The 15,504-nt window shown below is 26.3% G+C and overlaps 1 protein-coding gene across 1 annotated transcript in view; it reads left to right on the top strand.

Moving 5' to 3' along the window:
* Positions 1-2,890: 2,890 nt before the first annotated feature.
* LOC129964256 (uncharacterized) overlaps positions 2,891-15,504 on the top strand; it is a 33,463-nt gene continuing 20,849 nt past the window's right edge. Inside the window, exons 1-2 of the mRNA XM_056079004.1 lie at positions 2,891-3,047; positions 12,458-12,588. Coding sequence (XP_055934979.1) covers positions 12,480-12,588 — 109 coding nt within the window. The 5' untranslated portion in view covers positions 2,891-3,047; positions 12,458-12,479. The remainder of the gene's footprint in view (positions 3,048-12,457; positions 12,589-15,504) is intronic.

Here is a 15,504-nt window from a genome sequence, read left to right as displayed (position 1 = left end):
ATTGAAGTGCAACGACCATCAATTCTGCAATGCTCATTAATGAATACTTGCTCGCTGCTTTTATTTTTCTCGAATGCATGAAAAATTTACATAGGAGAAGGCTTGTTCCTACTCCTCGCATTCATAGGACCATTCTCTTCACCAGGTTCATTGTCATTGTCTTTCCGACTGTTTTTGAGAATTGCACCGAATAAACGTCACCTGCGACCCTATGTATTATGGTAATTTTTCATCTACTTAATGCCTAAGATCCTTGCTCTGAATTTAGCTTTCGAATTTGACAATGCTGTCTACGAACATCGGAATTTATGTTGCAGCGATATTTTCTGGTTTTTATTTAGTTTTTCTTGAATACCTTTAAAACACCCCAATTTTAAACTACACGCTTTTATCAAATTATAGAACATAAAATTCCTTACATTTTCAAGCTTTTATTTTTCTTCAAGTTCTAATATTTTTTTCAAATATGGGTTCTAAACTACTTTTTCGTTTTCAGTAATTTATGACTCCCCGGATCATCAAATGGGCATGTTACCTACATGAAAAAAAAACTTTTAAGAATGTGCTTTCATTAAAAAAAAAATTCACAGTTGAAATATTATTTGTTATTTTTTTTATTAATTTTTTAGAGTTTCCAACAACTCTGGAATTCCTTCAAATTTTGCGATTTTCACCTTATAAACGTATATATATATTCCCTATTTCCTGATCTAAATACCACTTTTTTATTTAATTATTTTCAACACGCGTTCTAAAAAAATTGCTGACTCTTTGTTTTCCACACCACGAGTCAAGGAATAAAAACCCTAACACCTACGCATTCCTTTCAAAGATACCTAAGATTGTCTTTCCTAAATCGGCAAGTGTCAAAGAAATACATATATGTATCTTGTAGCAAAATCGTAAAAGAGAAAAGATTCTGTCACTTTGCTCTTATTCTTTGGTGAGAGGAAACGCGTTCCAACTTCGATCCTATGTACACACTGTGCTTCTCGTAAGAAAATAAATTGAAGTTAATTTTACACACACACAATATATATTTTGACTGCAAATGATAAAAATAGATTGTTTTTTTTTAAATTTTTTTATATGTGGAGTATTAAGAATATTTCCCTGGATTATTTAGAACTATAAGATTGCATAAAATTTAGATTTATTAATTTTTTTAGAATCATCTTTATTGAATGAAACAAAATAAAATATTACTTACTTCATTTAAATCCTTTTGAAAATAAATTAGAAATTGAATTTTATTTTGAATCAGAGAAATTTTTATTGAAAAATTCATTGAAATATTGCATAAATCATGAAAAAAAATATTCTGTAGTGCACAGAAGATTAACATACTGACAATTCTATTTTTTGTGCTCATATTTTTAAAAAATCATGTTTGATTTCAGCAAAAAGTTTTTGTTTGAATTGCAGTTTATTTACTTCCGCTTCAAATTAAAGCTCAGATTTTACGGGAGCGGACAGAAAATTTGAGAATCACGATGAATAAAACAAACAATGTACGACTTGAATAATTGTATACATTAAATGGCTGTCACAAAAATACTTTGCGAAAGTTAACTACCAAGAAATCAAGTTACATAAAATATTTAATTGAAAATTTTAGCGAGAATTAATTACGACGTACCAGCTGGTCGCCAAAGTCGATTAGTTTTAAATAAAGAATTGTTAAAGACTTTTTAATATGCACAAATTAAAAATACTGTTTCTTAATTTTAATGGAAATTTGAGTGAATTTAATTTCACTGCATACTTTTAACGATTATAGAGATATCAATTCACCTATAAAATTGGTTGTCTTGATATTCCATGCTGAAAATATTCATTAATTTCAAATGAAGATGCATTATTAAATTTTATATCACTCTTGAAAAATTATTTTAGCTTAAGTAAAAAAGTAATAATATTTACACCTGGAAGGACGTATAATCCGATATTTTTATCAAGTAGCCTTTAACAGTTGTTTAGATACTTAAAAATTACAACAAGTACTACGTATAAATGCTTACCATATTATATTTTATGTTTTGCTCAAAAATATTAGTGTTTGTTTATTTTAATAAATGTTTTGAAACAAGGGATAAAATAATTAATTTTTCATTAACAAAATACGTGAAAAATTTTTTACTCTAGGCAATACTAAATAAAGTTAGTATTTACTTAAAAATCATTTTTTTTGTATTCAAGGAAATACTAGTTTTGTTTTTAACAATTATTTTATTGATAAAAAAATGACTACAAAAGCTAATAAAAAATTATTTATGAGAATTCTATCTATAGAAATTAAACTAATCTCAACAACCTTATCTTTATAGTAAAAATTCAAAGAATATTTCTTAAAAATTTTGATTGCAATTTCATTTAATTTTTAAGAATATTTCTTTTTTAAGAACATATCTTTGTATAAATAGAAACCTTTTAGCTTTTTTGGGGGTGAGATTTAAAATTATTTTCATGTATTTTTCCCCTTACAATAAAAAAATATTTGCAATCTAACTATTACCTTAAATGTCTATGAATTTCGTTTTTCTTCTGATTACTCATTTTGTATATGTTCACCAGAACCAATCATATTTATTTTTACGCAACTTAAAAAAAAACTGTCCTGGTTTACCTTGTTTAGTTTAGCTATTGCTTGTTGTTTACGTTTCAACAAGGAATTGATAGTTTCATTTTTATTCGAACTGACGCATCTTTGAACACATTCTTAAAATATTTGAAGTTCATTTTCATTGTTGTTTTTGAATTCTCGATTTATTAAAGCTCTCACCAAAGCTGTAAACTCTGGTTTTATTTTGCTGACAAAAAATGTGCTTGCATACAAAGTAAAACATTTGATTTGGCGCTTTCCTAAAACATTTGGCACATGGTCTTGTTTCCAATTTGGCAACCCGAGTATCCGAGTTAACTTTTCCATCCATTCGTACATCTTTCGCCTATTCGCGTTCCAAGTGCTCTCGAGTTGTTTTATCGTCTGCAAAATCTGTTTTTCTGGATAACTAAATTCACTTTTACTGAAAAAAGATGCTGCTTTGGTAAGGACTTAAGTACTCTGTTTCTCTAAAGCTCGTTTTATCATTTTTGCTTCGATAAAAAGCTGATAATTATGTCTTTTTTTTTGTATCATGAATTTATAGTGAGGAATGCCCTAAATTCATCCTAAAATTTTGTCTATATTTAAGGAAGCAGGATATATACATAAAGCGTGCTCACTCGTTTTTCAGAGTGTGCCAAAAATACTTAAGCTTCTGAACATGGTTTTTTAGTTATTTATTTAGACTTTTAGATGACAGTAATTTTTGTTTGTCAATTTTTCTATCAACTTTCTGAAATTTTACTGATAATGAAAAATATTTAATTTTATCCTCTAGTAAATATTTTTTTTTCCTACATTTCATGATCACTAATCAGAAAAGCATTACCGTCATAAGCACGGAGGACTCAAATTTGATAAGGCTCTATGTTTTGAAAATTTTTAAATATCTAACACAATATTTTTTATATCTTAATTTACTTATGAAGTATTTTCTAGTGAAATACTAAAAGCTTTATAAATTATTGAAAACAAAAAACCTACTTCTATCTCATAAAATGATCTATTCATTTTGTTCTGCTAAATGTTTTGATTAATACTTGTGTAATTTAACTATTCAAATTTGTTGAAGTCTTCGATTTACCACTTTTTTTAACGAATCAAAAAACATTAGGAACATGATTTATTCGGACGTTTGATTTATTGCTTACTGATATGTATGGAACTATATTCAAAGAATTATTAAAAAAAAATTTTAAAAAAATTACAGCAGTTGGACAGTATAACTGACAAAAAAAATCTAAATCATATGTTAAGTCGTCATAAGATAAATCACAAAATTTTAAATTAAATTCTCGCATCTTAATAAGCTAAAATCTATTAGGATTTGTTAATCATTTGTAACGAAGTAAAGTACAACATTTTCTTTTCCTTAATTTATCAGCGATCTCGAGAATAATTTCTTTAAAAAAATAGTTCGGAATTCTGTCGCCAGAGCTGTTTAAATAAACAGCGGGTCTTTTATCGAACGTAACAATCTCAATGAAATGAAATTGCATCTGTAGCTGGACGTTCTCTCCTTTCTCAGCCAACTAAGCCACTAATTCTGCTTCTTTTTTTATTTAGATTTTGCTGTTCATTGTTGTAAACGATGCCGCTAGTTTTATTTCTTTTATGCTTGTATTTTGCATTCTATTATTGTTGAAGAAATGAGATATATTTTTCTAAAATTAGATGGACTTAAATCGAATGCTTTTTAAGAAATGAAACACAGTTAAATAAAATATTACTTTCTGCGAAAATCAGTGTTATCACTAAATATTACAATTTATACTATTCATCATAGCAAAATGATATTCACTAAATGATGTTCACTAATTAATTAAATGATATTCACTAATTAAAATGATATTCACTAATTTGGAATTTTTATATAATTAAAATAGTAAATCTTTTAAGGGCTTTTGGCTCAAGTCAAACATATTTTGGAGTCAAATCACAATAAATGTATATTATTAATAGAAATATGATTAATATGATTTATTACTAATCTGAATGCCCTCTGCAATGCAAATTGCTAATTTTTTAATGTGATAATTAACGGTAATTTTCAAAATAAATTTTTAATATATATATATATATATATATATATTGAATTATATAAAGTCAATTTTTTGATGATTTAAATTTTAACCTAATTTTCGGATAATGTAATAATAGATTTCTAAATATTTTTTTACTCTGCAGCTCTGTAACATTGCCATAGAAATTTAAGCAACGATATAGTTTCCAAAAAATTACCACAATATATTAAATAATTAGATTCTTGCCAGTTGTTATTGAACTTGCAAAGATAACTTAACTGTTAACTCAATGTAATTTTTAATATTTTTATTGTTAATGATTGAAATATTTATTGAATGAACATTTGATAATAGAATTTTGCTCTTAAAGAATAATTGCCAAACACATACGAATTGTTTAGGTCTAGCATAAATTTCTGCTGTCTAAATCAGAAAAATGCAATTAATACTTTATTATTTTTGTTTTTTATGTATTTGAAATAATATATTTCTTTAATAAGATACTGTTGAACGTTACTATACACATATTGGACTGAAGTATGAAAAAATTCAGCTTTTCATACATCTGTATTTAATGAGCATTAATTATAAAGTGGATCAAGATCGTCAATTTTATTTTTATTTATATTTATGACATATAATTGAAGAAAACTTTATGAATTTTCGTTTATAAAAAAGTAATGCTTCGATTTAAAAGAGGGAATAAAATCAAAAGAATAATGCCATTTCTTGATTATTTATAATTGATTTTCTTTAAATTTATGTAATTCACAATGAGGAGTTAGAACAAAATTTATCAGGCATCGAGGGGCATGAAAATAACATTAAGAGCACGAAGAAGAATAATGTCTTTTTTTTTTTTACACTGACAAAGCGCGTGAAACAAATGAGAGCATTTTATTGTCTATTGTTCATGATAAATAAGTCCTGTTACTCATTAGTTTCCGATTCTGTTGAGAGAAAAAAAATTAAAAAGAAAAGGAAGAAAAGAATTTGAAACTTCGTATAGCATTACCCGATGAAATGTACTCATTTGTAATTTATATACATTTTACTAACTGTTCATGTGTGTTGAAATAAACCATTCATTTAAACCGGTTTTTATATTTACATTAAACGCCACAAATAATTTTTTATTTGTATTTTTTTACTGAAACTTTGCGAGTAAAGGATTTTTTTTATTAAAGAATTCCATACCGCAATTAAAACTCAAAAATTTTTAACAAATAAACTATTACACAATAAAATCTCGTAAATATCTTGGAATAAGACATTGAAATGATTCAAGTTTTATTCCAGGCATTTTCAATAAAAAAATCCAAATTTATTTGTAATTTTACTTTGTAATTTACGCAGCTAAATTGAAAATTGTTGCTTTTATCTTATCGTATCTCAGAAATAAAGTTATTTTCAAAATCCATCAAAATAGCTCATAAGATTAGAATTTATGGAGTTATATCAAATTGAATTTATATCAAATAACTATTAGGATTGAGATACCAATCGAAAATAACCAAAAGGACTGTAAGACTTCTGTTTGACAATTTTGGCAGCGTGACACATAATGTTATCTTCTTTGTTACGGATGACATTATCTAGGAATTTAATGCAAGCCTAGTGCATGCTTCTGTTAAAATAAATTCCTACCTAATATAGTTTGGCTTTGGCGAGTTGGCGACTGTTTTTCAACACAATTTACTGATGGGGGAGGGATGAGTGAAACCGATAGCAGATGGCCGAAAAATAATAAGGTTGTAAGAAACAAGATCTAATGAACTTGGTTCACTTTTCTCTACCTCTCATTACTGATCTATTTTCAATTGTTTGTTATGAAGAATCGAAATACGATCAGAACCAAGAAACTTTGTTTCTAATCAATTTCCTATTTTATAAAAACAGATTCATCTGATGTTACACGATTTTTATTTCATACTCGCCAATTAGTCAGAGCAGGCTATTATTGGTTCCGCAAATCAAAATATGAGATTGTATTTTTTACATTGGTTCGGATGTCACTTCTACTAATGATGTGTATCTATATGATCACTGCAGTAGTTGTGAAACTCTGTATTTTGTTATTGCGTCCAATTGGTCATGGGCAATAAGCAACTGTTCGTTTATTCATTTTATATCTTTTTCAATATTCTAGAACAGTAGCAGAGAAAGAAAATTCGCAAAGCGCACTGTTTACGAAAATTTTGCCATTTCAAGATAAAACTTGTGAAGCTGCAAATAGCATTGTAAAAATAAGGTGAATCCAATATGACTGACCATCAATATGCAATATCTTTTTATATAGAAAAGTTTATACAGTCATAGATTTTATTTTCATGCATTCATCTTAAAAAGTAAAAATATTTTTACATTTTATTTAAAATTTAATTGTTAATTAAGATGTTTTTTCCAAATTTCGATTTTATTCTAAAAAATAATCAATTCAATTTAAATAACTGTTCTAATCTTTCTAAGTAGAAAAATTAAATAATGAATCAAATAGCCTTATAGAAAACAATATTACATTTAAAAATTCTAAAACGATAATAACAGAAACAAGGAGAGAAATGAATGAATTTTAAATTTTATATTTTAGATAAGTTCCAAATGTAGAAACTGCCTTTAAGAAGTGGAGCATAAATGCAAAGAGAATAGTCTCAATTATTCTTTTTTTTCATTATAAAAATATATTGTTATTTTATAGAAATACGAATTGTTTTTGCAATTTTTTGATACATTTTTTTTTCTAGTCAGACAGTTTTCTAGTTCTGATAGATATTCATCTGTCAAATTATTCGAATCATCAAGTTTTTTCATTTAACAAATTTTCCATGTATTTTAATCACATTATCATCCCTCTGTAAATTGTTATTTTTTTTTCTCAATAATAATTTCGTCTTGACTTTTATATTTTAGTTTCTATGTTTTGGGGAATGCAATCTCACATAGAGATCTAAAAATTATATGCAGATTTTGAATTTGGCACGTTTTAGATCATAAGTAAGCACAAATAATTAAGAAACTCATCTTAATTTGAAATATGATAGCCAAATTCTAAAATAAATATATTTTACTATTCAATCTTCTAATTTATATTAAAATAATATATATATATATATATATATATATATATATATAATATTTTTTTTCATTTATTTTTTAGAAGATCATACCTAAAAGAATAAAAATGTACAAATAAATTTTATTTTTGAAACATCCTTTTTCGATATATTTACCATGTTTACCAAGTTTTTCCGTAATAAACTTCTATGTGATCAATACCCTTCTAAAATTATGACATTCCGCTGAATTACCTCTACAGATATCCGATTTAAACTGGAAATCCGATTTAAATATAATAAAATCTAAGACAATATGAATGGAATACAGTTCTATTCATATTCAAAATTACATAAGAATTAAAATCGAAAAATTATCAAGTTTAATTAAGAAGAAAAATATTAATATTATGTTACAAAGCACTTGAAGAAGGGTGCATCTGGCAGGCGACGATAAGTTGTTTTCTATCTTCCCTAACATAATGGTGAATGACACTCGCAGAACCGTTTGGCAGCGAGGTTAGTGGAGGTGCTTGTCAATCTGTTCACCGAACAAAGCCACTCGATTTTCTATAGTCGTCTTTCAAATATTCCAGATCCCATCGATTGAATATATTTCAGGATGAGTCAACGAAGGCGGTGGTTTATTCGCATGATGAAGCTTGTTTATTATTAAACGAAATATTAGAATGTAGCTAGAGGAGTTGTAATGGATTACGTAAACAAAAAATGCATTCGATTTTGGTTTATTTATTAAAACTGTTGGTTTAATTAGTTTACTATTTTATATAGCTTGCTATGGCTGGTTAAAGTTTCAGTTATTTTCCAAAAATGTTATACTAGATACGGTTGCCATTCTTTCAAATTTTAATTTCTTCCTAAAATTGTCGATAGTAATAATTAATTATTAATTAAATATTAAGTAATCTGTAATATAATGATGTACAATATAGTCATAAAAAATTAGAAGAATAAATTGAAATTAATAATTATGAAGAATTACCTGAAGAATCCTTCCAAAACAATATTAATTAGTGATTTTTATTTCTGATTTTCATTTTATTTAAGAGAAAAAAATGTTCTTTTTAAATTTTTATTTTTTATTGTTATTTATGTACTTTTAAACTACTGCCATTTATTAATTTTATTAAATTCTCGATCAAAACAGTTATCTATATATTTTGAACTTTGTTACTTATAATCTCCATTTTATAACTTTTTTATGATAAAAAGATGTGATGAAATTATGATGCATTTAGCGTTATGTACTTCGGTATGAAATGGAATATTATTTAACTAAACGTTACAGTTTCTTTGAAGCTTAATACAATTCAGTTTTTAAAATATAATAATTAAGATTGTATTTTTCTATATTTTCCCAATACATTTAGTAAAGAAAATTTGAAATTCTAGACAGAGAATATAAATTGCTTATTGGTCTGGAATTTTCTCACTTATAGACAATGTTTTTAAATTCATAAACCTAATTCGGTTGTTATTTGACAATATCTTTATTATCTAATATCTATGAAGCAATTATTATCTATTAATTTTAATTAAGGTTGCTTTTTCTTTTAAATCTTGTGTCATTTTTTTGCATAGCTCATAAAAATAAGAAAATGGAAATACTGTTACACCTTTTTCATGAAAATAAGCTTAATTTTCATTGCAATATTCAACAAGAAGAATTTAAACATAAAATTAAAATCTATGGTAAACAGAAATTTAAAAAAGATGAAATAATAATCTTTTAACAATTAAATCTATCATTTTACAAGCCTTAATAATATAATATTTTTTCTTTTAATAATTCTATAACATATATTGGTCAAACATATATTGACATATATCTTTGACCGATTTACTTTAAGCGTTAATTTGAGAGAATCCTAAGGGACACATTCAAGAATTTTTGTAAAATAATTGCATGTAGTTATTCAATAGTGAACTAATTCCAAATGCATTTTTTAATATAAAGAGCCTTTTCCACAATCTATTACAGAAAGAAAAGTGTAATTTTTAGGAATTATAATTATTTTATTAAAAGTCTATCGAGTAATAAATTAGAATCGGTTGAATTTTGAATAGAAAATTACATATTAAAGAGCAGCTAAGAAAAATGTATCCAAACTCTATGAAACTGCCGTTGTTTACAGAATACGTAGATGCTCAATTATTTTTTTTTCTAATTACTGCGTAAATAAAGTTTCTGAAAAAAAAATCTTAATGCTATATCCGGTAAAAAAAAAGTGAACATCTGAAGAAGCCGGCAAAGTCAACCACTTTTATCCTTGTTACATAAGTTCACTATACCTTCTGGCATGTGTGTATCAAATTTTCTTTTTTTGAGAATGTTTCAAGTCTTAAATTTGGTGGCCGTTACTTTAATTCGGAACCAAACTCTCAAATACATCATCAACAGTGAGTTTCGAGTTTCTGGAGTGATTTCTATTTCGAGTTCAAACACGGAAGGTGAACGACTCTGAGCACAAAATAAAACTGTCTAACTCAGCAGCCTATACTGTCATTTGCTACTCGCGTTTTTATGCTCTTTCCCGTATGGAGAATCTGAAGATTTTTTTGCCGACGTGACAGCAAATCTTTTGGCACAAAAGCCTTTCATCCGTAGCCTAGATGCCAAAGGCTCAACGATAAACCCCTCTCTAACCCGCAATTTATTTTTATGTCTGTCTGACAAGACATTTATTTTATTTTATTATCTTTTTTTCTTGTTAAGCTTTTTTGTACTTACTAACAATAGCTTTATATAAAAACATGAACCACAATGGGAAGAAAATATATCGCTATAAAATAGTTATATGAAATTTTTATCATAGTTATCATTTGGATCTAGAATATTGCTATATTTTTGCAATAAAGAGAAAATAGGAATCTGAACATAAGTGATGTAGATTTTTTTTAATTCTTATCTTGCATATATTGATATAATCTAGTACTTATAATGCAAATATTCTGATCATTTTTAGAAAAAAAAAATGTAAAGATTAGAATCTATAAAGCATCATGTATTTCTTTTAAAAAAATTAATCAATTCTTAGGATAATTTTTAATGCGTTTTTACTGTTTACTTTACTGAATAGTACTGTTCATTTGGCTAAAAATTTCGTAAAATAACACTGAAGTGTAATGAAAAGTTTTTCCTTATTTTTTATATTTTTTATTTATTTATTTTTGTATTAGCATAAATAAAATTACCAATATTTAAGCAATATTAACCATTTATAAAAAGATAAATATTAACAATGTAAATTAAAACTGGAAAAAAGCTAAAATCCTTAAAAATATCAGTACCCTATTTGTACACTTATGTCGCTATTTTTCACAATATTTCGTAGGTGAAACTGTAAATTCGACTTTATATATTGAAATTTTTTTTCATTTTAGTTGGTTAATTGAATGTAATTTGAAGACGGAATGAATCTTTTAACTATCTTTTACTATATTTCCTAAATATGAAATCCAATAATATAAAACAATTAATTTTATTGAAAAAACTTTCGTTTATACAAAATTCAAATTAAATATCGATATTTAATTAGCAATGTTATGATAAGCGTAAAATTTGAATTAATATGAAAAAAAGTCAAATTTGAAACGCCCTTAATTATATAATAACAATTTATTATTATATTGAAACCGTTTGTGTAAAATTTTACAGTTTTTAAGCTAAATGAGCTGAAATTAAATTTTGTTTCAGAAATGTTATCTCAAAAATTCTACAGAAATTTGCTTAATTACATTCTTTTCAGTATATTTTTATTCTAAAATATATTCAAAATTTGCAAGAATTGCACTTTTATCAAAAATCTTTTCGAATTTGTTCTCCCGGTTTAAAACAAAAATTCTTCTATGAAGTATTGAATTGTAAAGAAAAGAAAATGTTTAAGAATCACTCACAAAGTATGCAAATTTTTAAAATTTAGATAATTATGAAACTTTTTCATGCTATTTAAATATCAAACCTTAATTACATTATTTCCAAACGATGCATTAAAGAATAAAACATTATTTAAATTATTAAAATTATCTTGCTTTTGGCAATGGTTTCATTTCTTGTATAAGTAGCAGACGATCTTCAGATCGCAGATTTAAAATGTTAAAATTGTTTATATGAGCAATTTTTTAGTCGTTTCAATGTTTTTATACAATAATAAAAGTAAGTCAATACACAAAATTTTATGAATATTTTTATATAATATACCATTTATTTATAATATTTAGTAACAAATAATGAAATGTTTTTTACTACTAATTATAAATAATAATTATAAAGTGAAGAATAATTTCACGGAGAAGTATTTTAAATACTTCGAAAAATTCTGAAGAGCTTTTCTTGAATCACTTGTAATATCTGTTAATAAACTAAATGATTTGTTAATGAAGTGTGGCATCCGACATTCATTTGTTTCCATAATTAATTTTACAATTCTAAAAATCGATAAACGATAATCATCAAACTAATAGCGGTGACAGTGATTATTAAAAACGAACTGTTGTAATATTCATAAAATAATTGTTCTTAATTAATAATTTTTTCTGATGAAATTTAATATTAAATAATAAATGAAAGATTGGCAAAAAATTTATGTTGTTTAAGTCAGAGAGTTAAAATATACTATTTCTTAATTTTCAAATTCAATTGTGAATTTCCCAAATGTTACGATTTTTAAGTGAAAATTTGTAACTTTTCCCGATGATTAACTTTGATAAATTTTTTTAATGTTTAAGGAAATTGATGAAATTTATCTGTTTAGGTTTATTGTGATGTAACGGAAAATGGGTGTACCAAGTATCGAAGAACGAAATACTGAGACTTGTTGCTTGAGTCCTAAGATATACCAAGCCCCAGACGACATGGACTCATCACTAGAATTTCCACGCAAGAGTAAGTATAAAAATATGCATTAATTTAAAAAATTATTCATTCTGAAAACAAAGAAACGAGCTTTTTTCTATAAACGACTTTAAAATCATGTAAGGAAAGATTGTACATTTTATAGCAGAAAAAAGGAATGTAACACCAAGGCACATCTTAAGATAAGTCCAATTTGACATTGGATGATATATACTGTTACATTTGCTATAAATTAACTTGATGTCACGTGAATTGGTTTAATTTTATATTTTGTATCAGGAAATTAAGTATTTCTTAGTAAAGGTGGTTTACACTCGGCCAGTTATAAGATGGCCTGTAGGCAGCGCTTGCGTAGAAAGGTTGAAAAATGCTGTTCGGTCCATGGCAAGTACTTGTCCCGACGGGACAATAACATTGCGGCATTATGATACCCTACAAAAATATCATACAAAAATAGAAGAAAATGAAATGTTTTGGTTTCTTTACTTCTTGTTATGGTTTTTTCTCTTTTTTTGTATCTACATTTTCAAGTTATTCATTTCTCTTGTTCTTCTTTTCAAATCTGGAAATTAGTGTTTCTGAATATTGTTTCTAATTTTTTTTTCATTTTAATTCGATAATATTTCTATATATATAGAAAAGGTGCATTACGTACTTTGAAATGAATAGTATAGTATTCCTCAGTATTTTAGAAATTCAACTTTGTTCTTAGTCCGCTTTTCAAAGTCGAGAAATAATGTAAATTACTGCCTTTTGTAAATAAATAGAAAGAAATCGTACATGCTGTTAGTGCCATTTTGAATTACCACTTTGTTGATGTAAAAACGTATTCGTAATCTCAAAGGTTCTAGTCTTTGAATATTTCAAATGCTGAAAGGATTAATTCTAAACATAATTAAATTGTTAAAATTTATATGCTATTAAATTGTTGACATTGTAAATTCAATAATCTAATGGCTTGAATAATGCAAATGTAAGAAATTGACAAGAATTCATATATATGTACTTATTTTTCAATTAAGGCTAAATAGGACAACGGCAGCGTGGAGGGGAGATGCTTACTATTTTTAAGTGAAGATTTTTTTTCTTTCCTTTCTTTCCCTTTTCTTCTTTCTTCTGTTTTTTTTCTATTGGTGCCATGCTGTCAGCAATTTCAATTTCACTATTAAGTAGGTCCATAAGAGAAGCTAGTAAAGTTAAGAGGAAGAGGCTGGGATTAATCTATCAATAGTGAACTTGACCTCCTTTTCTTCTTTGGGTCTCTGAGATAATGCGACTGTATTGCCCTGAGTGCATCATTGTCAGTGTTCTCCAGTTTTTCAAAAATTCTTTAGAACAACACTTTATGGAAGTCTACGAATGTTTATTACGAACCAGGCCATACTACTGATTTTTCTCATAATTTCCTTCTGTAGGACTTTATTAGCTATAATATGTTAAAAGCCTAAAAGTTGATAGCTAGAGATAATATTGGCTATTCAGACATTAGATAATTAAAGTCTTAGCATGTCCTTATAAATTAGAAATTAATTTTCCTTTAATAATCCTGATTGACATTCCATTTGATACATACATCTTAGTTCACATGTTTCTTATTTGTTTTTTATCTAATTGGTATGGTTATCATAAGTATTGTACCTATCTAAGATAACACCTAGATGCCAATTCTGTATTGAACATAATGAGAATTTTTCTCCTAATTGCAGCTTATTATATCATTAAAATTTCAACAATTCAGTAATCATTCTAAACAGTCATCTAGTACTCAAAATAAAAAATAAAGACTCTTGTGTTCCGTCTTTTGTGCTGTTTCTTATTATATACTTTTCTAAATTCATAACGGAAGTAATTGGAATTTTATTCTGAGAAAAGAAGTATTTTCGACTTAATAATGACATTTTAAGAATGGTATTAGCTATATCAGTTTTTTTTTTCATTTACAGAATGTAAGCATAAAAAATTATTATTAATTTTGCATTAAAAATCATATTTCAGAAAAATGTATACCTAAACTAATTTTAACCCTTTGTACTTGGAAAAGTAATTCGATGCATAGTTATTCTTCCTAATAACTACCTTGTTTAGTGCTCTGAAAAATAAAAATAAAAATATTTTTTTAAGTTGAATTCCCCCCCAAAAGTAATCTACATCTTTTTACAACTCTAAAGGCCTTTTTAACAATAAAATTTTAAAAAGTAAATAAATGAAACGTCAAAATGATGCCCCGTCTTGAATGGTGAATGAGAGGCGCCATCTGAGTGCAAAAGGTTAATGTAATACAACATTTCATTTTCACTTGTAAATATTATAAGCAAATATAAATAAGTGAGGAGTCTACTCAATTTTATTACGGACAAAATTCAATGAATATACTAATGTATATATAATTTATCATAAAATATCAAAGCTGCACAGGATTTGTGGGAGAACATTTTCTTTCGCTCATATTCTATTAAATAAAAATAAATAATTGCTAGCTTTTTCATTTTCAGAAATTTTTATTTTGTATTAAGTATTCTTAGTTTTTGATGATTCAGCAGTTGACCCGATAGAGAATAAAAATTCAACGATTCCAGTTAGTAAACGTTAAAAAAATATGCAAGAACGTAAATAATTTTATTTTTTGTTTTCATACCATCTTGTCCATGACATCCAAAGTAAGAGATATCGCAAACTATGTAGATTCACGGCCTCTTTATATCAGTCTAGAAGACATAACAAACGAATTCATTTTTTTTTATGTTACTTTATCTGCGAAGTATTTATTTTTTGGAAAGGAACAGCCAAAGCGTTTTGAAAACGCGGCATTGAAATGTAGCCAAAAGTTGTCTGACAAGTAATCCTACGCTTCTTCTCTGTTTTTCATTATAGAAAAGAAAATATGTTCCAAAATTAACAACCATTCGGCTAAAAGTATATTCATGATTAATTACAGTAACCTTTAAT

Source organism: Argiope bruennichi, chromosome 3 (assembly GCF_947563725.1).
Source record: "Argiope bruennichi chromosome 3, qqArgBrue1.1, whole genome shotgun sequence".
Lineage (NCBI taxonomy): Eukaryota > Metazoa > Arthropoda > Arachnida > Araneae > Araneidae > Argiope > Argiope bruennichi.
The sequence above is the reverse complement of the archived record's forward strand: the minus strand, read 5'-3'. Positions and strand labels throughout refer to the sequence as shown.